We start from the raw sequence: 20,333 nt of genomic DNA, 5'->3' as shown, positions 1-20,333 counted from the left end.
GTAAATTTGTTGTTGTTGTTGTTGTTTAGTCGGGTCCGACTCTTCGTGACCCCGTGGACCAGAGCACGCCAGGCACTCCTGTCTTCCACTGCCTCCCGCAGTTTGGTCAGACTCATGTTGGTGACTTCGAGAACACTGTCCAACCATCTCGTCCTCTGTCATCCCCCTCTGTCGTGCCCTCCATCTTTCCCAGCATCACGGTCTTTTCCAGGGAGTCTTCTTTTCTCATGAGGTGGCCCAAGTAGTGGAGCCTCAGCTTCAGGATCTGTCCTTCCAGCGAGCACTCAGGGCTGATTTCCTTCAGAATGGATAGGTTTGATCTTCTTGCAGTCCACGGGACTCTCGAGAGTCTCCTCCAGCACCGTAATTCAAAAGCATCAATTCTTCGGTGATCAGCCTTCTTCATGGTCCAGCTCTCCTAGGCAACCCCATTGCTGGAGACTTACATAGTAAGAGTAGCTCGACACAAGTCTTAGAATCATAGAATCGTAGAGTTGGAAGAGACCACAAGAGCCATCAGTCCAACCCCTTGCCAAGCAGGAAACACCATCAAAGCATTCCTGTCTCGGCGGCCACTCCCAGTCACCAGTCTAGCTGCCGCATTCTGGATTACCAGGGACAACGTGCATCGATTGCTTGCAAGACAGCGTTAAGTGCCTTGCAAGATCAAGGATGCCATGCTTGTACAAGCAAATAATGGAGCTCTTCACGATGGTGCAATTGCTGGGCAGAAAGGGAACTCCCCATACTTATGTTCCTTCCTTCGTATATTCACCGGGATCCGTAGCTCTTGCCGAGCGAAGTGTGTAAAACTAGCCCCACGTTGGGCACCAGATGAAGTAAAGCAGGCAAGTGAGGAGTTATTGCAGGTGAGCTGTGCATAACCAAGCTGATTGCTAGCTTGGCAGAGGCTCCTTTTAGGAATATGCACAATATGCACACGTTTAGGAACAGTCTGACCTTTAGCACTTTTACATCGTGAGCTGACACTTATGTTTCCTCTGATATTTGCGAGACTTGCTCCACCAAGTGAGCCATGCCTCTCAAAGAGAAGGCAAAGGTCACAGAAAGGGCACGGGAGACTACTCAGAAAGCCAAAGGTGAGACCAAGGGCATGACGTCAGAAAGCTATGGCTTGCCTGTGGGCGGTAGTAACAACAACAACAACAACAACAACAATAAATTATTTATTTCCCCAGCCACTCTGGGCGGCTTCCAACAGAAAAATGAAATGAAATAATCTATTAAACATTAAAAGCCTCCCTAAAGAGGGCTGCCTTCAGATGTCTTCTAAAAATCTGGTAGCTGTTTTTCTCTTTGACATCTGATGGGAGGGCATTCCACAGGGTGGGTGCCACCACCGAGAAGGCCCTCTACCTAGTTCCCTGCAACTTGGCTTCTCGTAGCGAGGGAACCGCCAGAAGGCCCTCGGCGCTGGACCTCAGTGTCCGGGCACAACGATGGGGGTGGAGACGCTCCTTCAGGTATACTGGACCGAGGCCATTTAGGGCTTTAAAGGTCAACACCAACACTTTGAATTGTCCTCGGGAACGTACTGGGAGCCAATGTAGGTCTTTCAGGACCGGTGTTATGTGGTCTCGGCGGCCGCTCCCAGTCACCAGTCTAGCTGCCGCATTCTGGATTAGTTGTAGTTTCTGGGTCACCTTCAAAGGTAGCCCCACGTAGAGTGCATTGCAGTAGTCCAAGCGAGAGATAACTAGGGCATGCACTACTCTGGCAAGACAGTCTGCGGGCAGGTAGGGTCTCAGACATTTCCCTTTTTCTTTTAGGGTCCAGTGTGCTTTGAAGACGTCGCTGTTCGTTTCACGGACGAGCAGTGGGCGTTGCTGGATCCTGACCAGAAAGCTCTGCATAAGGACGTCATGGAGGAGAATCGTGGGATCGTGGCCTCTCTTGGTAAGGCTCCCTGTGGGATCGTCATATCTGCCTTTAAATTCAACAAAATACCTCTATGTGATGAACCTCATATATTTCCACAGAACTCTACAGTGGACACCATAACACTGTAGCACCTGGGAACCTAACACCCCCCCCCCCAATAAACAGTAAATTACAGGTTTTTTCCTTGAACAATCTTCCTCAAATTGTTCCTTTTTCTTCCACGATTGGGCTGCTCTGAACTGCCCAGGCCACCTTAAATGTCAGCTTCAGAATTATTAGGAAAGACATGTAACTTCAGGTTTTCTGTTTTTGCTCCTGTCAGTCTTGGGTTGACCAAAGAGACGACCGACATTGGAGATGGAGGGGATGCCATGACTGGGCCAAACAAAATCCATCCCAGAGAAGAGCTTGGCTTATTGAATCTCACGGAGTGGTAGCAGTGAGGAGGAGGAGGAGGAGGAGGAGGAGGAGGAGGAGGAGGAGGAGGAGGAAGGAAGGAAGGAAGGAGTATTTATTAGAACAGCAGTCATAAAGAAAAAACGTGAAAGCTTTGGTAACCATTGGTAACCTTTAGCTTTCATTACGGCCTTACAACGCCTTCCCGTGAAGTGAACCAAGTTTTTAGTTCTGCAGCTGTAATAATGTGAAACCAATACTGAATTATTGCCTCTGTTAATTGCACTTTATTGCTGTGTTGTTTCATGTATTTTGGGGCATTTACATTCCCATTAATGACACAAATTCTGCCCACACCTTTTGCTGCCATACAACCCCAGATCATCACACTCTTTGGGTGTTTCACGGTCGGTGTAATGCAAGTAGGATGTAAATCTTATCCGATTCTTCTCCTCGCGTATTGCATGCCATCACTACCAAGCAAGGAGATTTGGGTCTCATCGCTCTAAATAACACTGTCCCATTGTTCCGCTGTCCTGTTAACATGGGTTTAATCTTTTCAACCTTTGCTTGAGAGATAACAATGGCTTTTTCCTTTCAATTCTAACATTTAGACCAATCCTTGCACTCACCTTCACATTACTTTGCGCCATGTCATCTTGTGTACACCCAGATGATTTTCTTCTGTCATGTAGGGACAGTCTCTCCATTCTTCCATCGTCACTTACCCTTGTGCACCTTTTCCTGGAAGTCTGATTTTGTACTGACTGAGACCTCTTCAAATTATAGAAATGCCAGCTTTGTTTAAGTTTCCCCCAACCTAATTTCTGCATAACTGTGGTGTTGTTCACTTAATAGTACTATTTTCCATCACATTCTGGGTGGTAAGTCAACTCTTTGTGCCATTTCTATAATTTTATAATGTTTAACAACCTCACTAAATGAAAGAACAAAAAAACAACCAACTTGATAGCAATCACATAACACACTGACAAAAGTCAACCTAAGCAAGTTGCGCTTCCTTTTTCTGGTTATTTGGCTATAACATTTGGTTGTTTTGTTGTTGTTTAGTCGTTTAGTCGTGTCCGACTCTTCGTGACCCCATGGACCATAGCACGCCGGGCACTCCTGTCTTGCACTGCTTCCCGCAGTTTGGTCAAACTCATGTTCGTAGCTTCAAGAACACTGTCCAACCATCTCGTCCTCTGTCGTCCCCTTCTCCTAGTGCCCTCAATCTTTCCCAGCATCAGGGTCTTTTCCAGGGAGTCTTCTCTTCTCATGAGGTGGCCAAAGTATTGGAGCCTCAGCTTCTCGATCTGTCCTTCCAGGGAGCACTCAGGGCTGATTTCCTTAAGAATGGATAGGTTTGATCTTCTTGCAGTCCATGGGACTCTCAAGAGTCTCCTCCAGCACCATAATTCAAAAGCATCAATTCTTCGGCGATCAGCCTTCTTTATGGTCCAGCTCTCACTTCCATACATCACTACTGGGAAAACCATAGCTTTAACTATACGGACCTTTGTCGGCAAGGTGATGTCTCTGCTTTTTAAGATGCTGTCTAGGTTTGTCATTGCTTTTCTCCCAAGAAGCAGGCGTCTTTTAATTTCGTGACTGCTGTCACCATCTGCAGTGATCAAGGAGCCCTAGAAAGTAAAATCTCTCACTGCCTCCATTTCCTCCCCTTCTATTTGCCAGGAGGTGATGGGACCAGTGGCCATGATCTTGGTTTTTTTGATGTTGAGCTTCAGACCATATTTTGCGCTCTCCTCTTTCACCCTCATTAAAAGGTTCTTTAATTCCTCCTCGCTTTCTGCCATCAAGGTTGTGTCATCTGCATATCTGAGGTTGTTGATATTTCTTCCGGCAATCTTAATTCCAGCTTGGGATTCATCTAGTCCAGCCTTTCGCATGATGAATTCTGCATATAAGTTAAATAAGCAGGGAGACAATATACAACCTTGTCGTACCCCTTTCCCAATTTTGAACCAATCAGTTGTTCCATATCCAGTTCTAACTGTAGCTTCTTGTCCCACATAGAGATTTCTCAGGAGACAGATGAGATGATCAGGCACTCCCATTTCTTTAAGAACTTGCCATAGTTTGCTGTGGTCGACACAGTCAGAGGCTTTTGCATAGTCAATGAAGCAGAAGTAGACGTTTTTCTGGAACTCTCTAGCTTTCTCCATAATCCAGCGCATGTTTGCTATTTGGTCTCTGGTTCCTCTGCCCTTTCGAAATCCAGCTTGCACTTCTGGGAGTTTTCGGTCCACATACTGCCTAAGCCTGCCTTGTAGAATTTTAAGCATAACCTTGCTAGCGTGTGAAATGAACGCAATTGTGCGGTAGTTGCAGCATTCTTTGGCACTGCCCTTCTTTGGAATTGGGATGTAGACTGATCTTCTCCAATCCTCTGGCCATTGCTTGCTGGCATATTGGGTGTAGCACCTTAACAGCATCATCTTTTAAAATTTTAAACAGTTCAGCTGGAATATCATCACTTCCACTGGCCTTGTTATTAGCAGTGCTTTCTAAGGCCCATTTGACTTCACTCTCCAAGATGTCTGGCTCAAGGTCAGCAACCACACTACCTGAGGTTTACGAGACCTCCATATCTTTCTGGTATAATTCCTCTGTGTATTCTTGCCACCTCTTCTTGATGTCTTCTGCTTCTGTTAGGTCCTTACCACTTTTGTCCTTGATTATGGTAATCTTTGTACGAAATGTTCCTTTCATATCTCCAATTTTCTTGAACAGATCTCTGGTTTTCCCCATTCTATTGTTTTCCTCTATTTCTTTGCATTGCTCATTTAAGAAGACCCTCTTGTCTCTCCTTGCTGTTTTTTGGAAATCTGCATTCAGTTTCCTGTATCTTTCCCTATCTCCCTTGCATTTTGCTTGCCTCCTCTCCTCCGCTATTTGTAAGGCCTCGTTGGACAGCCATTTTGCTTTCTTGCATTTCCTTTTCCTTGGGATGGTTTTCGTTGCTGCCTCCTGTATAATGTTACGAGCCTCCATCCATAGTTCTTCAGGCACTCTGTCCACCAAATCTAAATCCTTAAACCTGTTCCTCACTTCCACTGTGTATTCATAAGGGATTTGATTCAGATTGTATCTTACTGGCCCAGTGGTTTTTCCTACTTTCTTCAGTTTAAGCTGGAATTTTGCTATAAGAAGCTGATGATCTGAGTTACAGTCAGCTCCAGGTCTTGTTTTTGCTGACTGTATAGAGCTTCTCCATCTTTGGCTGCAGAGAATATAATCAATCTGATTTCGATGCTGTCCATTTGGTGATATCCATGTGTAGAGTCGTCTCTTGTGTTGTTGGAAGAGAGTGTTTGTGATGACCAGCTTGTTCTCTTGACAGAACTCTATTAGCCTTTGCCCTGCTTCATTTTGAACTCCAAGGCCAAACTTGCCAGTTGTTCCTTTTATCTCTTGATTCCCTACTTTAGCATTCCAGTCCCCTGTAATGAGAAGAACATCCTTCTTTGGTGTCATTTCTAGAAGGTGTTGTAGGTCTTCATAGAATTGGTCAATTTCACTTTCTTCAGCACCGGTAGTTGGTGCATAAACTTGGATTACTGTGATGTTAAAAGGTCTGCCTTGGATTCGTATCGAGATCATTCTGTCATTTTTGAGATTGCATCCCATTACAGCTTTTGCCACTCTTTTGTTGACTATGAGGGCCACTCCATTTCTGCTACAGGATTCTTGCCCACAGTAGTAGATATGATAGTCATCCGAACTGAATTCGCCCATTCCCTTCCATTTTAGTTCACTGATGCCCAGGATGTTGATATTTATTCTTGTCATCTCATTTTTTACCACATCCAGCTTACCGCCATTCATGGTTCTTACATTCCAGGTTCCTATGCAATATTTTTCTTTACAGCATCGGACTTTCATTTCGCTTCCAGGCATATCCGCAACTGAGCGTCCTTTCGGCTTTGGCCCAGCCACTTCATCAGCTCTGAATCTACTTGTACTTGTCCTCCGCTCTTCCTCAGTAGCATGTTGGACGCCTTCCGACCTGAGGGGCTCATCTTCCAGCGTCATAACTTTTATATGCCTGTTGTCTTTGTCCATGGAGTTTTCTTGGCAGGGATACTGGAGTGGCTTGCCAGTTCCTTCTCCAGGTGGATCACATTTAGTCAAAACTCTCCACTATGACCTGTCCATCTTGGGTGGCCCTGCATGGCATAGCTCATTGCTTCTCTGAGTTATTCAAGCCCCTTCGCCACGACAAGGCATTGATCCATGAAGGGGATAACATTTGGTAGAATACGGGTAATTGAACAAACTTTGTTGAATTGCATTCTTGATTAAATTATCATTCCATTAATATATAATTTTATGATAACTCTTCCACAATTTTGACGACTACTGAATATGAAACAAAGCAACATTCAACAACTCATCAGAATCTAATAATAAATATGTTGTTTAATGACAAATAACACAGGTAATGAACACACACCCAACTCCCTTCACTTCTTCTCCATTTGTTCCTGAGGCTCTAATCCCTATTTGTCTCCATTGCAGATTGTGATGAATCGGAAATCGAGAACAAAGGTGACCATGAAAAAATCCCCAGAGTGGTGAAGCCATGTAAAGATTTGGTGTGTGGAGAAAGCTGCAGTCAGAGCTCCCATTCCACTTCCCATCAAAGAATCCATGCAGGGGAGAAACCCTATCAGTGTGTGGAATGTGGAAGGAGCTTCAGTTGGAGATCCGATCTCACTTCCCATCAGAGAATTCATACAGGGGTGAAACCCTATCAGTGCATGGAATGTGGAAAGAGCTTCAGGAGGAGCTGCGATCTCACTTCCCATCAAAGAATTCATACAGGGGAGAAACCCTATCAGTGTGTGGAATGTGGAAAGAGCTTCCGTCACAGCCACCATCTCACTTCCCATCAAAGAATTCATACAGGTGAGAAACCCTATCAGTGTGTGGAATGTGGAAAGAGCTTCACTGAGAGTTCCAAACGCACTTCCCATCAGAGAATTCATACAGGGGAGAAACCCTATCAGTGTGTGGAATGTGGAAAGAGCTTCAGGAAGAGCTGCGATCTCACTTCCCATCAAAGAATTCATACAGGGGAGAAACCCTATCAGTGTGTGAAATGTGGAAAGAGCTTCAGTCAGAGCTCCCATCTCACTTCCCATCAAAGAATTCATACAGGGGAGAAACCCTATCAGTGTGTGGAATGTGGAAAGAGCTTCAGGCAGAGCTGCGATCTCACTTCCCATCAAAGAATCCATGCAGGGGAGAAACCCTATCAGTGTGTGGAATGTGGAAAGTGCTTCAGTCACAGCCACCATGTCACAGACCATCAAAGAATTCATACAGGGGAGAAACCCTATCAGTGCATGGAATGTGGAAAGAGCTTTAGTAGGAGGTCCTCTCTCACTTCCCATCAAGTAATTCATACAGGGGTGAAACCCTATCAGTGTGTGGAATGTAGAAAGAGCTTCAGTTGGAGAACCGATTTCACTTCCCATCAGAGAATTCATACAGGGGTGAAACCCTATCAGTGCAGGGAATGTGGAAAGAGCTTCAGGAGGAGCTGCGATCTCACTTCCCATCAAAGAATTCATACAGGGGAGAAACCCTATCAGTGTGTGGAATGTGGAAAGAGCTTCAATCAGAGCCACAATCTCACTTGCCATCAAAGAATTCATACCGGTGAGAAACCCTATCAGTGTGTGGAATGTGGAAAGAGCTTCACTGAGAGTTCCAAACTCGCTTCCCATCAAAGAATTCATACAGGGGAGAAACCCTATCAGTGCTTCGAATGTGGAAAGAGCTTCACTCAGAGCAGCAATCTCACTTGCCATGAAAGAATTCATACAGGGGAGAAACCCTATCAGTGTGTGGAATGTGGAAAGAGCTTCAGTCAGTGCTCCTCTCTCACTTCCCATCAAAGAATTCATACAGGGGAGAAGCCCTATCAGTGTGTGGAATGTGGAAAGAGCTTCAGTCAGAGCAACAGTCTCAGATCCCATAAAAGAATCCATACAAATGTCAGAAAAACCATTATACAGCTATAGGAGCCAGGCAAATCTGCACCTTTTTTACCAGGTCTTTGGCTGATTGATATCTAATGCCCTTTAAAAATGTGTTGTTTTGTGTTTTTATGTTGTGTTTTTATATGTAACCATCCTGAGACCTGTGGGTGTGGGGAATCGGCACTGACTCTTAAAGGCGTAGGGGTCTTTGGTCCTCCATGAAATATTGGAGGAGGCCACCCCCAGGATTTTGTGTAGTTGTTGTTTTCAAACGCAACCTTTTATTTTTCCGCCATACGATTTCTCTTTCAATTTGCCCCCTTAAAGAATAAAATAAATAAATAAATAAATAAATAAATAAATGCACAAAGGTCATGAGGACAAGAAAATGCAAAGGTGGGCAGGTCCCATCTATGCGGGCCAAAAGCAAAAGTTCCTTTAACGCAGGGTTTCCCAAATTTGGGTCCTCGGCAGCTCCCAGACTACAATTCCCATTATCCATCCCCATTGGTCCTGAGAACCCAAGAGCTAGCTGCCTTGGCACGGATTTTGAAGTTGGCCAGCACCAGCAGTCAAGGAGTCCTGAACTCCGCATGCGAGACCAGCTCTGTCAGCTCAGACAGGGAGACCATGGAGGGCAAAGGAAGCGGGAAGCACCCCTGTTAGCAAACACCCCTCAACAAGACCCCAACCCCAGAGTCTGTTCAGCCCCCTCCGCTTCTTGTAGCTGGAGTCAGTCTGGGCGCTGCCCTCCCAGGCCAGGTGGGAAAGGCCTGCCAGGCAGGGAGCAGGTCCTGCAGGACTCCCAGCAATCCCGGCAAGAAAACCTGGGAGGTGAGTCTTGGGCAAAGAAGGGACAAGGGAGTTCCCTGTCTCCAAGGTGTGGGGCTTACTTTCTCTTTGATCGGGCCACAGGTAGGCCAACTCTGGGCGAGCTATTACATTCTGCAGAGGACAGAAAAATCTGGGTCAGATGACACTACGAAAACCCACCTTGGATGGCTGCACCCACCTTGGACCCAATCCCTTGTCCCAGAGGACCACCCTGAGCCCTGCAGCCTCCTGGCCAGAGGTGGAATGCAAGCAGCATCAGGAAAAGGGGCAGCAAAAGCCTCTGGCCTCATCCTGGTACCCAGGAACACACACCGCATCGCCTGCGTTCAAGGTCACTCGGGGATGTGCTATTGGGTGGATGGAAGCAACCAAAGAAATGAATGCAGGAAGGCAAGATACTTACTTTGAGCTGGGAGAAATGCTGTTGGCGCTAGCTTCCACTCTTCCCCATTGTCACAGAGGGCGTATCCTCGGAGGTCCTGCGGGAGGAAAGAGCCTCAGAGTCAGGGCCCAGTCTGGGCCAAAGAGGCCCCTACTGCCCCCACCACGGAGTCCCTGGCACTCCTGGACCAGTTGGGGGCCAAACTGTCAGTATTTCATTCTTCCATTGCTAGTGTAACCAGATACCCATGTTTTCACCTTCTGTACTTTCTGTTTAAGAGTGGAAGTCAGTCTGTAAATCACTTCCGTCCTTTGTTCTCCTTTACTCTTTCCGAGGAGGAGGAGACTGCTGTGGAAGACAGCTCACGCCATGTTTCTTTGGTATTTTCCGCTGTAAATAAATCTTGATGTCACATTCCAACACAGTTTCCTTCTGCTGCACTCTGCTACTACCCAGCCTGAGGGGGGGGGGTGCCCACACAAACAGGCTCTGTGCCCCGAAAAGCACCTGATCCTAGAAGGGATGAGTGGAGAGAGTGACTCAGAAGCCGGCAGTCCCAATTGGGGGGGCGGTGTTTGTGTGTGAGGAGGGGCATCGAGAAGAAGGAACCACTGCTGAATCGGCAGAACAGAAATGCGTATGTGGAGCCTAATTGATCCTTGCTGGCCCATTGTGACCAAATCCTTCCATCTCTCTGCAGTTCAGTGACCGGAAGGGGCATCATCAGAGCCTCCAAGAAGCAGCCCGGAGCACAAAGGGCTGGCAGAGAGAGAAAGGAGGCCCCAGGTGCTCTGGGTTCAAGAGCTACGGCCATGCCAGGACCCAGAGAGCCTGGCTCCCTCATTCATGCAGTCAAGCAGTGGAAGAATAACATAAGCAGGGAGAGGGGAGAGCTTTGGGTCATTCATTAACATGGAGGGGGACTTATTTTCATAATGTTTAATTGGTTGGTGAAATGGGCAGCCACAAGATTCGGCAAGGACAACAGGCTTGCCGCTTTGGAAAGGGGATCACGTCTCTTCACAGAGGAGGAGGAGGAGAGTATCTCTGGTTATAATCAGACCTACGGTAGCTGTCTAGAGCTTCCAGCTAGAGAGGCACTATAGCATGGAAGGCACCTGCGAGAGAACAGGCGCAGAAGTGGGCTGTCGCTGGTAGGCTTCCGGGAGACATCTGCTTGGCCGTGGCTCTGGGCAGAAGCCCCTTCTCCGGCTTTGCCATATGCCTTGCTATCTCCAGCCGAAAGGAAAGAGAAGCATTGCCAGCCGTTCAAGGGCTGCTCTGCCTCTTATTCTGAGGACAGCCCTGCTCTTCCTGGAGAGGGAGGAGACCCCTAGGAGGATCCACCAAGCCTCAAGGGGTCCCAGAAGAGGAGCAGAACATGAGGAAGGTGGTGGAGTCTTCCTTGGAGCCAGAGAAGGCTGGTGGGTTTGGGCAGCTGGAGAGATGGGAAATGGAGCCAGGCAGAGGTGTAGTGGTTGGAGGGCTGGACAAGGAGGACTGGGGAGAGCAGGGTTCGAATCCCCACTCAGTCATGAAGCTCCCTGGTGGACCTTGGGTCAGCCTAGCCTACTTCACAGGGCTGTTGTGAGGATAACAATTGTTGGCAGGGAGAGATGGGCAGTTGGAGAGATGCAAAATAAATGTAAATAATGAGAGGGGAGAGAAAGGGGGAAGGCAGGGAAAGAGTGTGGAGGAGCTGAGCTCTCTGGAAAAGACTGGCCAGGCCGATATCCAGAGAGCCAAGGCTGTGCAGGGGACCCCAGGATTCAACCCCCCCCCAACCCAATAAGACCAAGAGAAAGGGAAGGAATCCTACTTACAGCCTGCCCATTTCTTCCAGGAAAAAAATCCCACCCCCCTCTCTAGCTATGGTAACTATCTAAAATGCCTATGCAGGCCTAACTCTGACCACAACCCCAGCCCTAAGCCTAACCCTAGCCCTAACTACCCCTCTATGTACAAAGCAAATATATACCAAATACATAACAAATGGGCACAAAATAAAAATGTAAAATAAAAAATATTAAACTAAAGAATAATAAATATTAAAATAAAGAACAAAAATATTAAAACAAAACAAAATAAAAACAAGCAATTAATTAACCACGAAAGCTCAGCCGTGTCAAGAATCTCAGCGGGCTGAAATCAAGAAAATCAACAAGAACAAAAGCAACAGTTGTGAGGGGAAAGGAGGGCTCTGAACTGCTATGTGCAAAATAAATAAAATAAACTCAAAATAGAAATCAATAAATCAAATAAAAGTAATAAATGCAATCAGAATCAAAATAAGAAATTGAGAATATAACAATCCACTTATCCTACTTCCCCAGGGGGGTCCCCCACTCCACCCATCACTCCCCAGGATGGCTTTGGCTGTCTCCTGCTTGGAGCCCCTGAGCTGAGCAGCCTGGCAGTTCTGAATCACCTCCAGCAGGAACAGCTGATCTTCCTCCAGCAGCTGAAAGGCAAAAGTCAGGCGGTCAGTCCCTCGGGAAGGGAGGGCATCTCCACATCCGAGAGGGCAGAGTGGGGGGCAAGGAGGGCAGGTCTGAGTCCCTGCTCTGGTTCTCTCCAATACTCACTCCTGGGGAGGGATGTGCAACCACAGCACATCTGCAAAGAGAAAGACATGGGGGCAGGTGAGTCCGTCCCTGAGCACCTGGCAAGGCTATTCCAAGAGTTTTCTCCTGGATTCCAAGTCCTACTAAAGGGGAGGGACACCGCAGGCCTTGGGGGCTAATCCTGGCCTCCTTCAACCAGAATGTGGCTCCCTAGGCTAATGATTATTAAAAGCTTCCCTAAACATAATAACAGCAACCATCCATTTTCAGTCCATTGAATTAGCAATTAAGCATTTCTGGAAGGGGAATTGATATACTTTTGTATATTAGAATAAAAGGCATGCATAGGAAAGTATCACTCATTTATGATGAGAATAGGAGTTATTTCTTTTGAACTTCGCTTGCTTCCTCCTTGGTAGCCAGTGCAATGGTTTCAGCAGTGCTAGAACTCAGGACCCGCTGCCTTGAGGGGCATCTAAGAGCAGTTTGGCAGGGGAAAGGTCTCACTTGGGAGGGGGTGGACTCTCCTTCCTTGGAGGTTTCTAAGCAGAGTTCGGACGGCCATCTGCCATGGATGCTTTAGCTTGTAAACATAGAAATCTGAGGGCTCCCTTGGACAAAAATCAAGGACACCATCGAGGAATACCAGAGCAAAACAGTAGTCAGTAGGCTTGGTCTTTATTGAAGACTGTTGTGACAGGTCTCCCACCTGCTCCAAGGTGAAACAAGATGGAAGCCCCGTACAAATTAACTGCTAATCCCCATGTTGGGACGCAGGTGGCACTGTGGGTTAAACCACAGAGCCTAGGGCTTGCCGATCAGAAGGTCAGCGGTTCGAATCCCCATGATGGGGTGAGCTCCCGTTGTTTGGCTCCAGCTCCTGCCCACCTAGCAGTTCGAAAGCACCTTAAAGTGCAAGTAGATAAAGCTGGAACTAGAAGCGGGTTTGTCATGCTGGCCACATGACCTGGAAGCTGTCCTCGGCCAATAACACAAGATGAGCACCGCAACCCCAGAGTCGGTCACAACGGGACCTAATGGTCAGGGGTCCCTTTATCTTTACCTTTTTAATCCCCATGTTACACCCCCCCCAAACTACATCACTAAGACATCATGGTTTCATCATGAAAGGGGAGGTCTGGTGGCAGTATTCTGAGCACCCTGGATCCTGCCCCATGCCTCCCCTTGCCCTCCACCAAACACTCCTCAAGTGTAACAAAAGAGATATTTACATTTCCCTGTTTCCCAGCCAAGTTAATCACAGCCTTTTGCCTTCATCTGGGTTCTTTCTGGAACGGCTGCCTGTCTGGCACTCAGATATCAGGATGCCAGGGATTATCACTCAGGCAGAGGGGCTGCTGGGAAGCTGAGCTCACCTGTCTAAATGAATCTCTGAAGTTTCCCCAGGGAGCCAGTCCATAGATATATTGATCAGTGAATTGTGACATTTGGAATTGTGCAGCAGAGGCCCTTTGAATATGTTGTGTATTGAGTCAAAGGATTTTATATCTGTATTATTATTGTCTGTATTTGCATTAGGATAAAGTAACTGCCTTTTGGTTCCAGAGGGTACAGCTACTATTGGTTCATTTAAGCTGCTGTATTTGGATCCTCTGTCTTATTGGTTCCCTCCAAAAGGCAGCACTGTGATTGCCTGATATTGTTCCCTCCAAAATGTATCCCTTTCTAGCTAGTTCCCTGTCCCTATAAATGTAGCCTTCCTGCCCTCACAGTCAGTCTTGTTCACTTTAATAAAGAGCTGTTACTAGAGAACTGTCTCCAGCATGTTATGTCAAGAGAGCTGAAATCACAAACCCCACGTCACAACAACTGGCGACGAAGGTGGGATCCGGAATGCTGAGGAGCAGTTAAACACAGCCCTGCCTCAGAGTCCGGATTGCAGCGTAGAACAAGACTCACTGGCCAGCTGAGAAGACGACCCTGCCCGCTAGGACAATGGAGAGTCCAAGGGTATTGGAGCCCTTCCAGCCATCAGAGCCCCACACGTGGGAAGACTACGTTGAACGCTTCGAGTTCTTTGCAGTGGCTCAAGGGATCACCGATGCCAGCAAAAGAAGGGCCACATTCCTGAGCTACTGTGGGCCCGAGACCTTCAAGCTAGCCAAGGCATTACTTGCTCCAGCGAAGCTGAGTGAGACATCTCTCCAAGATATTCTTGCCTGCCTAACAAGCCACTTGGCGCCTACTGAGACCAAGATGGCCCGGCGGATGGAGTTCCATAAGAGGCAGCAGCATGCTGGGGAGTCTGTAGCCGCATTTCTGGCTGAACTCCAGAAGCTCGCTCAGCACTGCGGCTTCCAAAATCTGGAAGAGACTCTCCTGGATCGGTTTATTGGTGGTCTGAGCAGCAAGAAAGCCAGAAGACCCTTGCTTCAGCCTTGAAGGAGGCCACCGCCACGGAGAATTATGAAAGAGAGGAGCTTGATGCCAGTCGCAAGGCCACTAAGCCACAGATAGAAGTTGTGCATGCCATGGACAAGCTAGAGGCTACTCCGAGCCAGAGCCCAGTCCGTGGGGTCGAGTTGGTGCGTCAGGCCTGCACAGTGCACAAAGATCACCGAGGCAGTTGCCCAGGTTGTGGCGGAAACCATGGGCGGAAAAGTTGTCGTTTCAGGGATGCTATGTGCCGGACATGCGGAAAGACGGGTCACATCGCCAGGGTCTGTAGATCGGCGTCGGAAGCGACAGGAGCACCTAGACTGGAGCATCGCAGACCGCCCACAGCAAGTCGTTTTCTAAAGGACTGCCACTACGTAACAGAGATCAATGGGAGGGCCGTGCAGTTTCCAGCGCAAGGCAAGGCACACGTCAAGGTGAAGATTGAGGGTCAGCAGTGCGACATGGAGGTGGACTCCGGATCTGCATTCACCATTGTGTCGGACCAGACCGCGAAGACATTCTTCCCCAGGGGTAAGTTGCCCCCTCTGGAGCCCTTCCCAGCAACCTTGCAGTCGTACTCAGCAGGCCGCATCCATGTTATGGGAATGTGTGCCGTGAGAGTACAGTTCCGGGACAAACAGGCTGTACTCAAACTGGTGATTGCGAAGGGCAGTCGCCCCAGTCTCCTGGGCACTGACTGGTTTCCTGCCCTGGGACTGAGTATCTCAGGGCTTAATTCAATCCAAACCTGCCCTGAGATGAGCGAGGCATTATGCAAGGAATTTGCTGGTCTCTTTAATGGAAAACTGGGTTGTTATAAAGGGCCCCCAGTTGACTTCGAGTTGGACCCCGGGGTGGCCCCAATCCGACTCAAACCAAGGCGAGTGCCATTTGCACTGCAACCCAAGATCGAGGCAGAGCTGGATAAATTGGTCAAGCAGGGAGTTCTCTCACCCGTGGACTCTGCTAAGTGGGAGACTCCAATCGTCACGCCCCTTAAAGCAAATGGGGAAGTCAGGATATGTGCAGATTACAAATGTACTATCAATAAGGCACTCAGGGGAAACTCATACCCCATTCCAGTCGTATCACATCTGTTGGCTAAACTGGCTGGAGGCAAGGTGTTCGCCAAAATTGACCTGGCACAAGCTTACCAACAGCTGCCAGTAACCCCACAATCAGCGGAAGCACAGACTATTGTCACACATAAAGGGGCGTTCAGAGTTAACAGATTACAGTTCGGAGTTTGTGTGGCCCCAGGGATTTTTCAAGGGCTCATGGAATGCCTGTTAAGAGGTCTGCCGGGGGTCTTGCCATTTTTTGATGATGTTTTGATTGCTGGAAAAGACCCACAGGAACTGGTTGCGCGTGTCCGTGCAGTGTTGCTCAAGTTCAAGGAGGTGGGGTTGCAACTGAAAAAAGAAAAATGCAGTTTTGGGGTACCAACTGTGGATTTCTTGGGGTTTAAAATTGATGCATCAGGCATCCACCCCACAGATGCTAAGATTAAGGCCATCATTGAGGCACCACAACCACAGAACAAGACGGAGTTGCAGTCATTCCTGGGACTTATTAACTTTTATCATTCGTTCTTACCCCAGAAAGCTTCTGTAGCTGAACCATTACATAGACTTTTGCAGAAAAAGAATGTGTGGCGATGGGGGCGGGAGCAGCAGAAGGCTTTTGACTCCTTGCGAGAAATGCTAAGTAGCAGGAGCGTCCTTGCTCATTATGATGAGTCGAAGCCGCTGGTCCTGGCATGTGATGCCTCTCAATATGGCCTGGGGGCTGTGCTGAGTCATAGGGAACCGGATGGGTCGGAAAAGTCCATCTCTTTCTATTCCCGTACGTTGTCACCCACAGAGCGCAACTATGCTCAAATTGATAAAGAGGCACTAGCAATTGTGTCAGGAATTAAAAGGTTCTATGATTATTTGTACGGTCGCCATTTCTCCATTGAAACGGACCACAAACCACTGTTAGGGTTGTTCAACCCAAACAAACAAACGCCACAAATTCTCTCCCCCAGAATGTTGCGTTGGTCAATATTCCTGAATGGGTTCCAGTACACCTTGACCCATGTGCCGGGGAAACAGTTGTGCCACGCTGATGCGCTGAGTCGATTGCCCCTTCCTGGCGGGAGCAATGAGGATCCTGCTCCGGCGGAGCACATTATGATGCTAGAAACACTTCCGGGGGCTCCTGTAACAGCTACTGATATAGCTGAGAAAACGAGGAAAGATGCTGTTCTCTCCCGTGTGCTCACTTGGGTGGGGAGGGGGTGGCCAGGTGGTCCGCATGAAGAAAAATTCAGGCCTTATGTGACAAGGCAGCACGAATTGTCCATGCATAAGGGTTGTCTCCTATGGGGAGATAGGGTGATCATCCCAGCACCACTGGGAAACAGGGTTCTTGAGACGCTTCACATGGGACACCCGGGAATGGTCAGGATGAAGTCGCTAGCCCGATGTTATGTGTGGTGGCCTGGAATGGACCAGAACATAGAACAATGGGTACGAACATGCAAGGCATGCCAAGAGGTGCGGCCAGAAGTGGCCAGAGCACCAGTCCACTGGTGGGAGCAGTCCAGGACTCCCTGGAGCCGGCTGCACATAGATTTTGCTGGGCCATTCCAAGGGAAGGTCTTTTTGGTTATCGTTGATGCATATTCCAAATGGTTAGAAGTGGCGATGGTCCCTAGCATGGCATCAGGTGCCGTAATCAAGGTGTTGAGGCAGCTGTTTGCAACCCACGGGTTACCTGAGACCATTGTATCAGATAATGGGGCAGCTTTTGTATCCCAAGAATTCAGGGCATTCTTGGCTGATAACTTCATAAGAGGGGTCACATCCGCGCCCTTTCACCCATCCTCCAATGGGCAGGCTGAGCGCATGGTAAGAACAGCCAAAGAATCCATTGCGCGCTTAATGGAGGGTAACTGGTCGGCTCGCATTGCGCGAATGTTATTTTTGCAGCATGCGACGCCGTGTACTGCAACGGGCAAGTCGCCAGCCGAGCTGCTCTTAGGTAGAAGACTGGTAACGGTGCTGGATTATGTCCACCCAGATAAAATGCCAAACCGTAATTCAAGAGCAACCCCCCCAGGCTGAGACTGACACAACAAGGTATCTCGCCCCTGAAGATCTGGTCTGGGTGAGGAACTATTCACGAGGTCCGCGGTGGGTGGCCGGTGTGATCACCCGGGCTAGTGGACCTGTGTCCTATTATGTGACCTTGGAAAATGGGCAAGTTTGGAAGAGACATATAGATCAGCTGAGGCGCCGGGCGCTCAGCAGGGAGGAGTCAGATAATTCATCCCTGGCTAATGACGCACAGCTGCGAGACCAGAGTGAAGATGGCCCAGAGGTGCAGTCACCAGGGGCTTCAGCAAATGAACCAGGGTCTGCTAGTCCTCAGGATGACGAGGTACAGGTAGGGGACCCTGAGATGTCTGGGACGCCATCTGTTCCCGATGAAACCCCTATAGCAGCCCCTCCACCACAGGTAACACCCAATCCAGAACCTGCAACACCTGTTGTCAGGAGATCAAGTAGAAGTTGTAGGACCCCACAGTACCTGAGGGATTACGTCTGCTGTGCTCACTAGGGGGGGAGGGGTGTTGTGTATTGAGTCCAAGGATTTTATATCTGTATTATTATTGTCTGTATTTGCATTAGGATAAAGTAACTGCCTTTTGGTTCCAGAGGGTACAGCTACTATTGGTTCATTTAAGCTGCTGTATTTGGATCCTCTGTCTTATTGGTTCCCTCCAAAAGGCAGCACTGTGATTGCCTGATATTGTTCCCTCCAAAATGTATCCCTTCCTAGCTAGTTCCCTGTCCCTATAAATGTAGCCTTCCTGCCCTCACAGTCAGTCTTGTTCACTTTAATAAAGAGCTGTTACTAGAGAACTGTCTCCAGCATGTTATGTCAAGAGAGCTGAAATCACAAACCCCACGTCACAACAGAATAGATAGGAAGAAACTGGGATGAAGTGTTTTGTGGGGACAAATCACAAAAGTGATTGTGCTGATTTTGGAAGTGCTGTGTGTGCATGAGATCTGCTGGAGGGGCAACCCCCCCTACATAAATTTCTGCAACAAGCTGAGATTCCTGCATTGCTGGGGGTTGGACTAGATGACCCCAGGATCCCCTTTATCTCTCCACTCCTCAATTCGAGGAGGAGGTTCCTTGCCTCCTGCTGTTAGGTGGATGACTGGCTTCCCAAATTGACCAGACGAAATCTCAGGCAGTTGAACAAATTCATTGGTTTGTCGGCAAAACAATATGGAGCAGTAGGGAAAAAACCATTCCTCATTCTGCCCGACCCTTGTCCATGTACAGAGAGCTTTTATACCTTTTTGACAGAGCGAAGGTCAGCCTTTCTGCAGTACTTTATCAACCAATCAAGAGAAAGCACCCCAAGATGCAAAGTCATTTACCTAACTCCACTAAGTGGCGTTATGTACCTGGTACTTTCATACACGTGTCTATCTGGAATTTTACAGGCACAATTGTGGTTGCGCCCTACTTAGAACTTGCGGTTTTGTGACATCCTCTTCAGATGGAACAGAACATCTTGCGGTTAAGCTAACTTCCTTTTGCAATGGGTTACAGAGAAAGGTACAAACAGAGAAGTGCTGTCTATTTTACTTTCTATCAGGGACAGAGAGATTTTGCAAATGGAGTTCCTCTGGCTACTTACGGCCTGTGTGGCCTGACCAGGATTATTCTGGCCCTGGTCATTGCCACCCTATACTGCAAAGCCCTGGACAAGAGAGGGAAATACCAGGAGATGCTCAGAGTCCAGCCAAGAGCCTCAAAAGGATATCTTGGCATTGGCGTAACCAGGGGGGACAACTGCCCCCCTATAACATAAAAAATAAAAAGCCGATGTTTTGCCAAGCGAGAGAGGGCTGAGCTGGGTGCTTCGGCTTTGCAAGGGTTAAACGGAAGCGAGCTGCCTTCGTAGAGAGGACAGGAAGCAAAGGGGGGGGTCAGATCCTCCAGAGCCAAGGCCCCTCCCTCCCTCCCTCCCCAGTCCTCCTTTCCTGCTTTGGTGTCTCTCCTGCAAAGGCTGCATTGCTGTCCCCTCCTGGGATCTGGTGAGTCTCTCTCTCTCCCCCAGAGGGTGCAGTGGGGAGACCCGGGGGGGGGGATGGTGGTTCCCAGGGCTGCAGCAGGGGAGGATGCATGAGGGGAGGGGGGACCAAGAAAGTCAGGGAGGAGAGGGTCCTGCCAGGGAGGGGGGGCGAGGTCTGCAAGGCTCCCCTTCCTGGAGATCAGAGGATCCCAAACTCCCACCAAATCTCTCTTCTTCCCTAGGACTTTAACTCTGTGTGACGCTGCTCAGCGTCATTGCACAACAGAGGAAACATGTGCAAATGGTTTTCCAAAGCTGGACGAGGATGTGGACTAGCCACCACCCCCCCATTAAAATACCCACTAGGAGGAGGGAGGGAGGAAAGGTGGGAGAGAAAGGCCAGGAATAAAGACAGGGATCCCAGCCCATAGTCTGGCTGCTGCATTGCAAACCAGTTTCCCAGTCGTCTCCAAGGGCAGCTCCACACGGAGGCCAGTGCTCCCCTCGCACCCGGAAAACCAGCCGAGCCAGAAATTGGTGCTGCTACTCACTGAGCCTCCAGGGACCTTGGCATCAATGTCTGTGTGTATGTGTGTTAAGCTGTCTAACAGAATAATAATAATAATAATAATAATAATAATAATAATAATAATAAATTACCTGCCTAAATTTCAAGGGATATGTCTTTGGCCCCACCCACTTGGCCCTCAGGGGGTTGGCCAGATACATACCTGGCCCTCAGAGCAAAGAGAAAGGGACCC

At 48.4% G+C, this 20,333-nt stretch overlaps 1 protein-coding gene across 1 annotated transcript in view; it reads left to right on the top strand.

Moving 5' to 3' along the window:
- Positions 1–9,943, top strand: part of LOC148686086 (uncharacterized) — a 55,847-nt gene extending 45,904 nt beyond the window's left edge. The window contains exon 6 of the mRNA XM_088668971.1: positions 6,984–9,943. Coding sequence (XP_088525097.1) covers positions 6,984–8,351 — 1,368 coding nt within the window. The 3' untranslated portion in view covers positions 8,352–9,943. The remainder of the gene's footprint in view (positions 1–6,983) is intronic.
- The last annotated feature ends 10,390 nt before the right edge of the window (positions 9,944–20,333 follow it).

The sequence above is a fragment of the Zootoca vivipara genome, chromosome 4 (genome assembly GCF_965207765.1).
Source record: "Zootoca vivipara chromosome 4, rZooViv2.hap1.1, whole genome shotgun sequence".
Lineage (NCBI taxonomy): Eukaryota > Metazoa > Chordata > Lepidosauria > Squamata > Lacertidae > Zootoca > Zootoca vivipara.
This window is presented reverse-complemented; position numbering and strand designations above follow the sequence as displayed.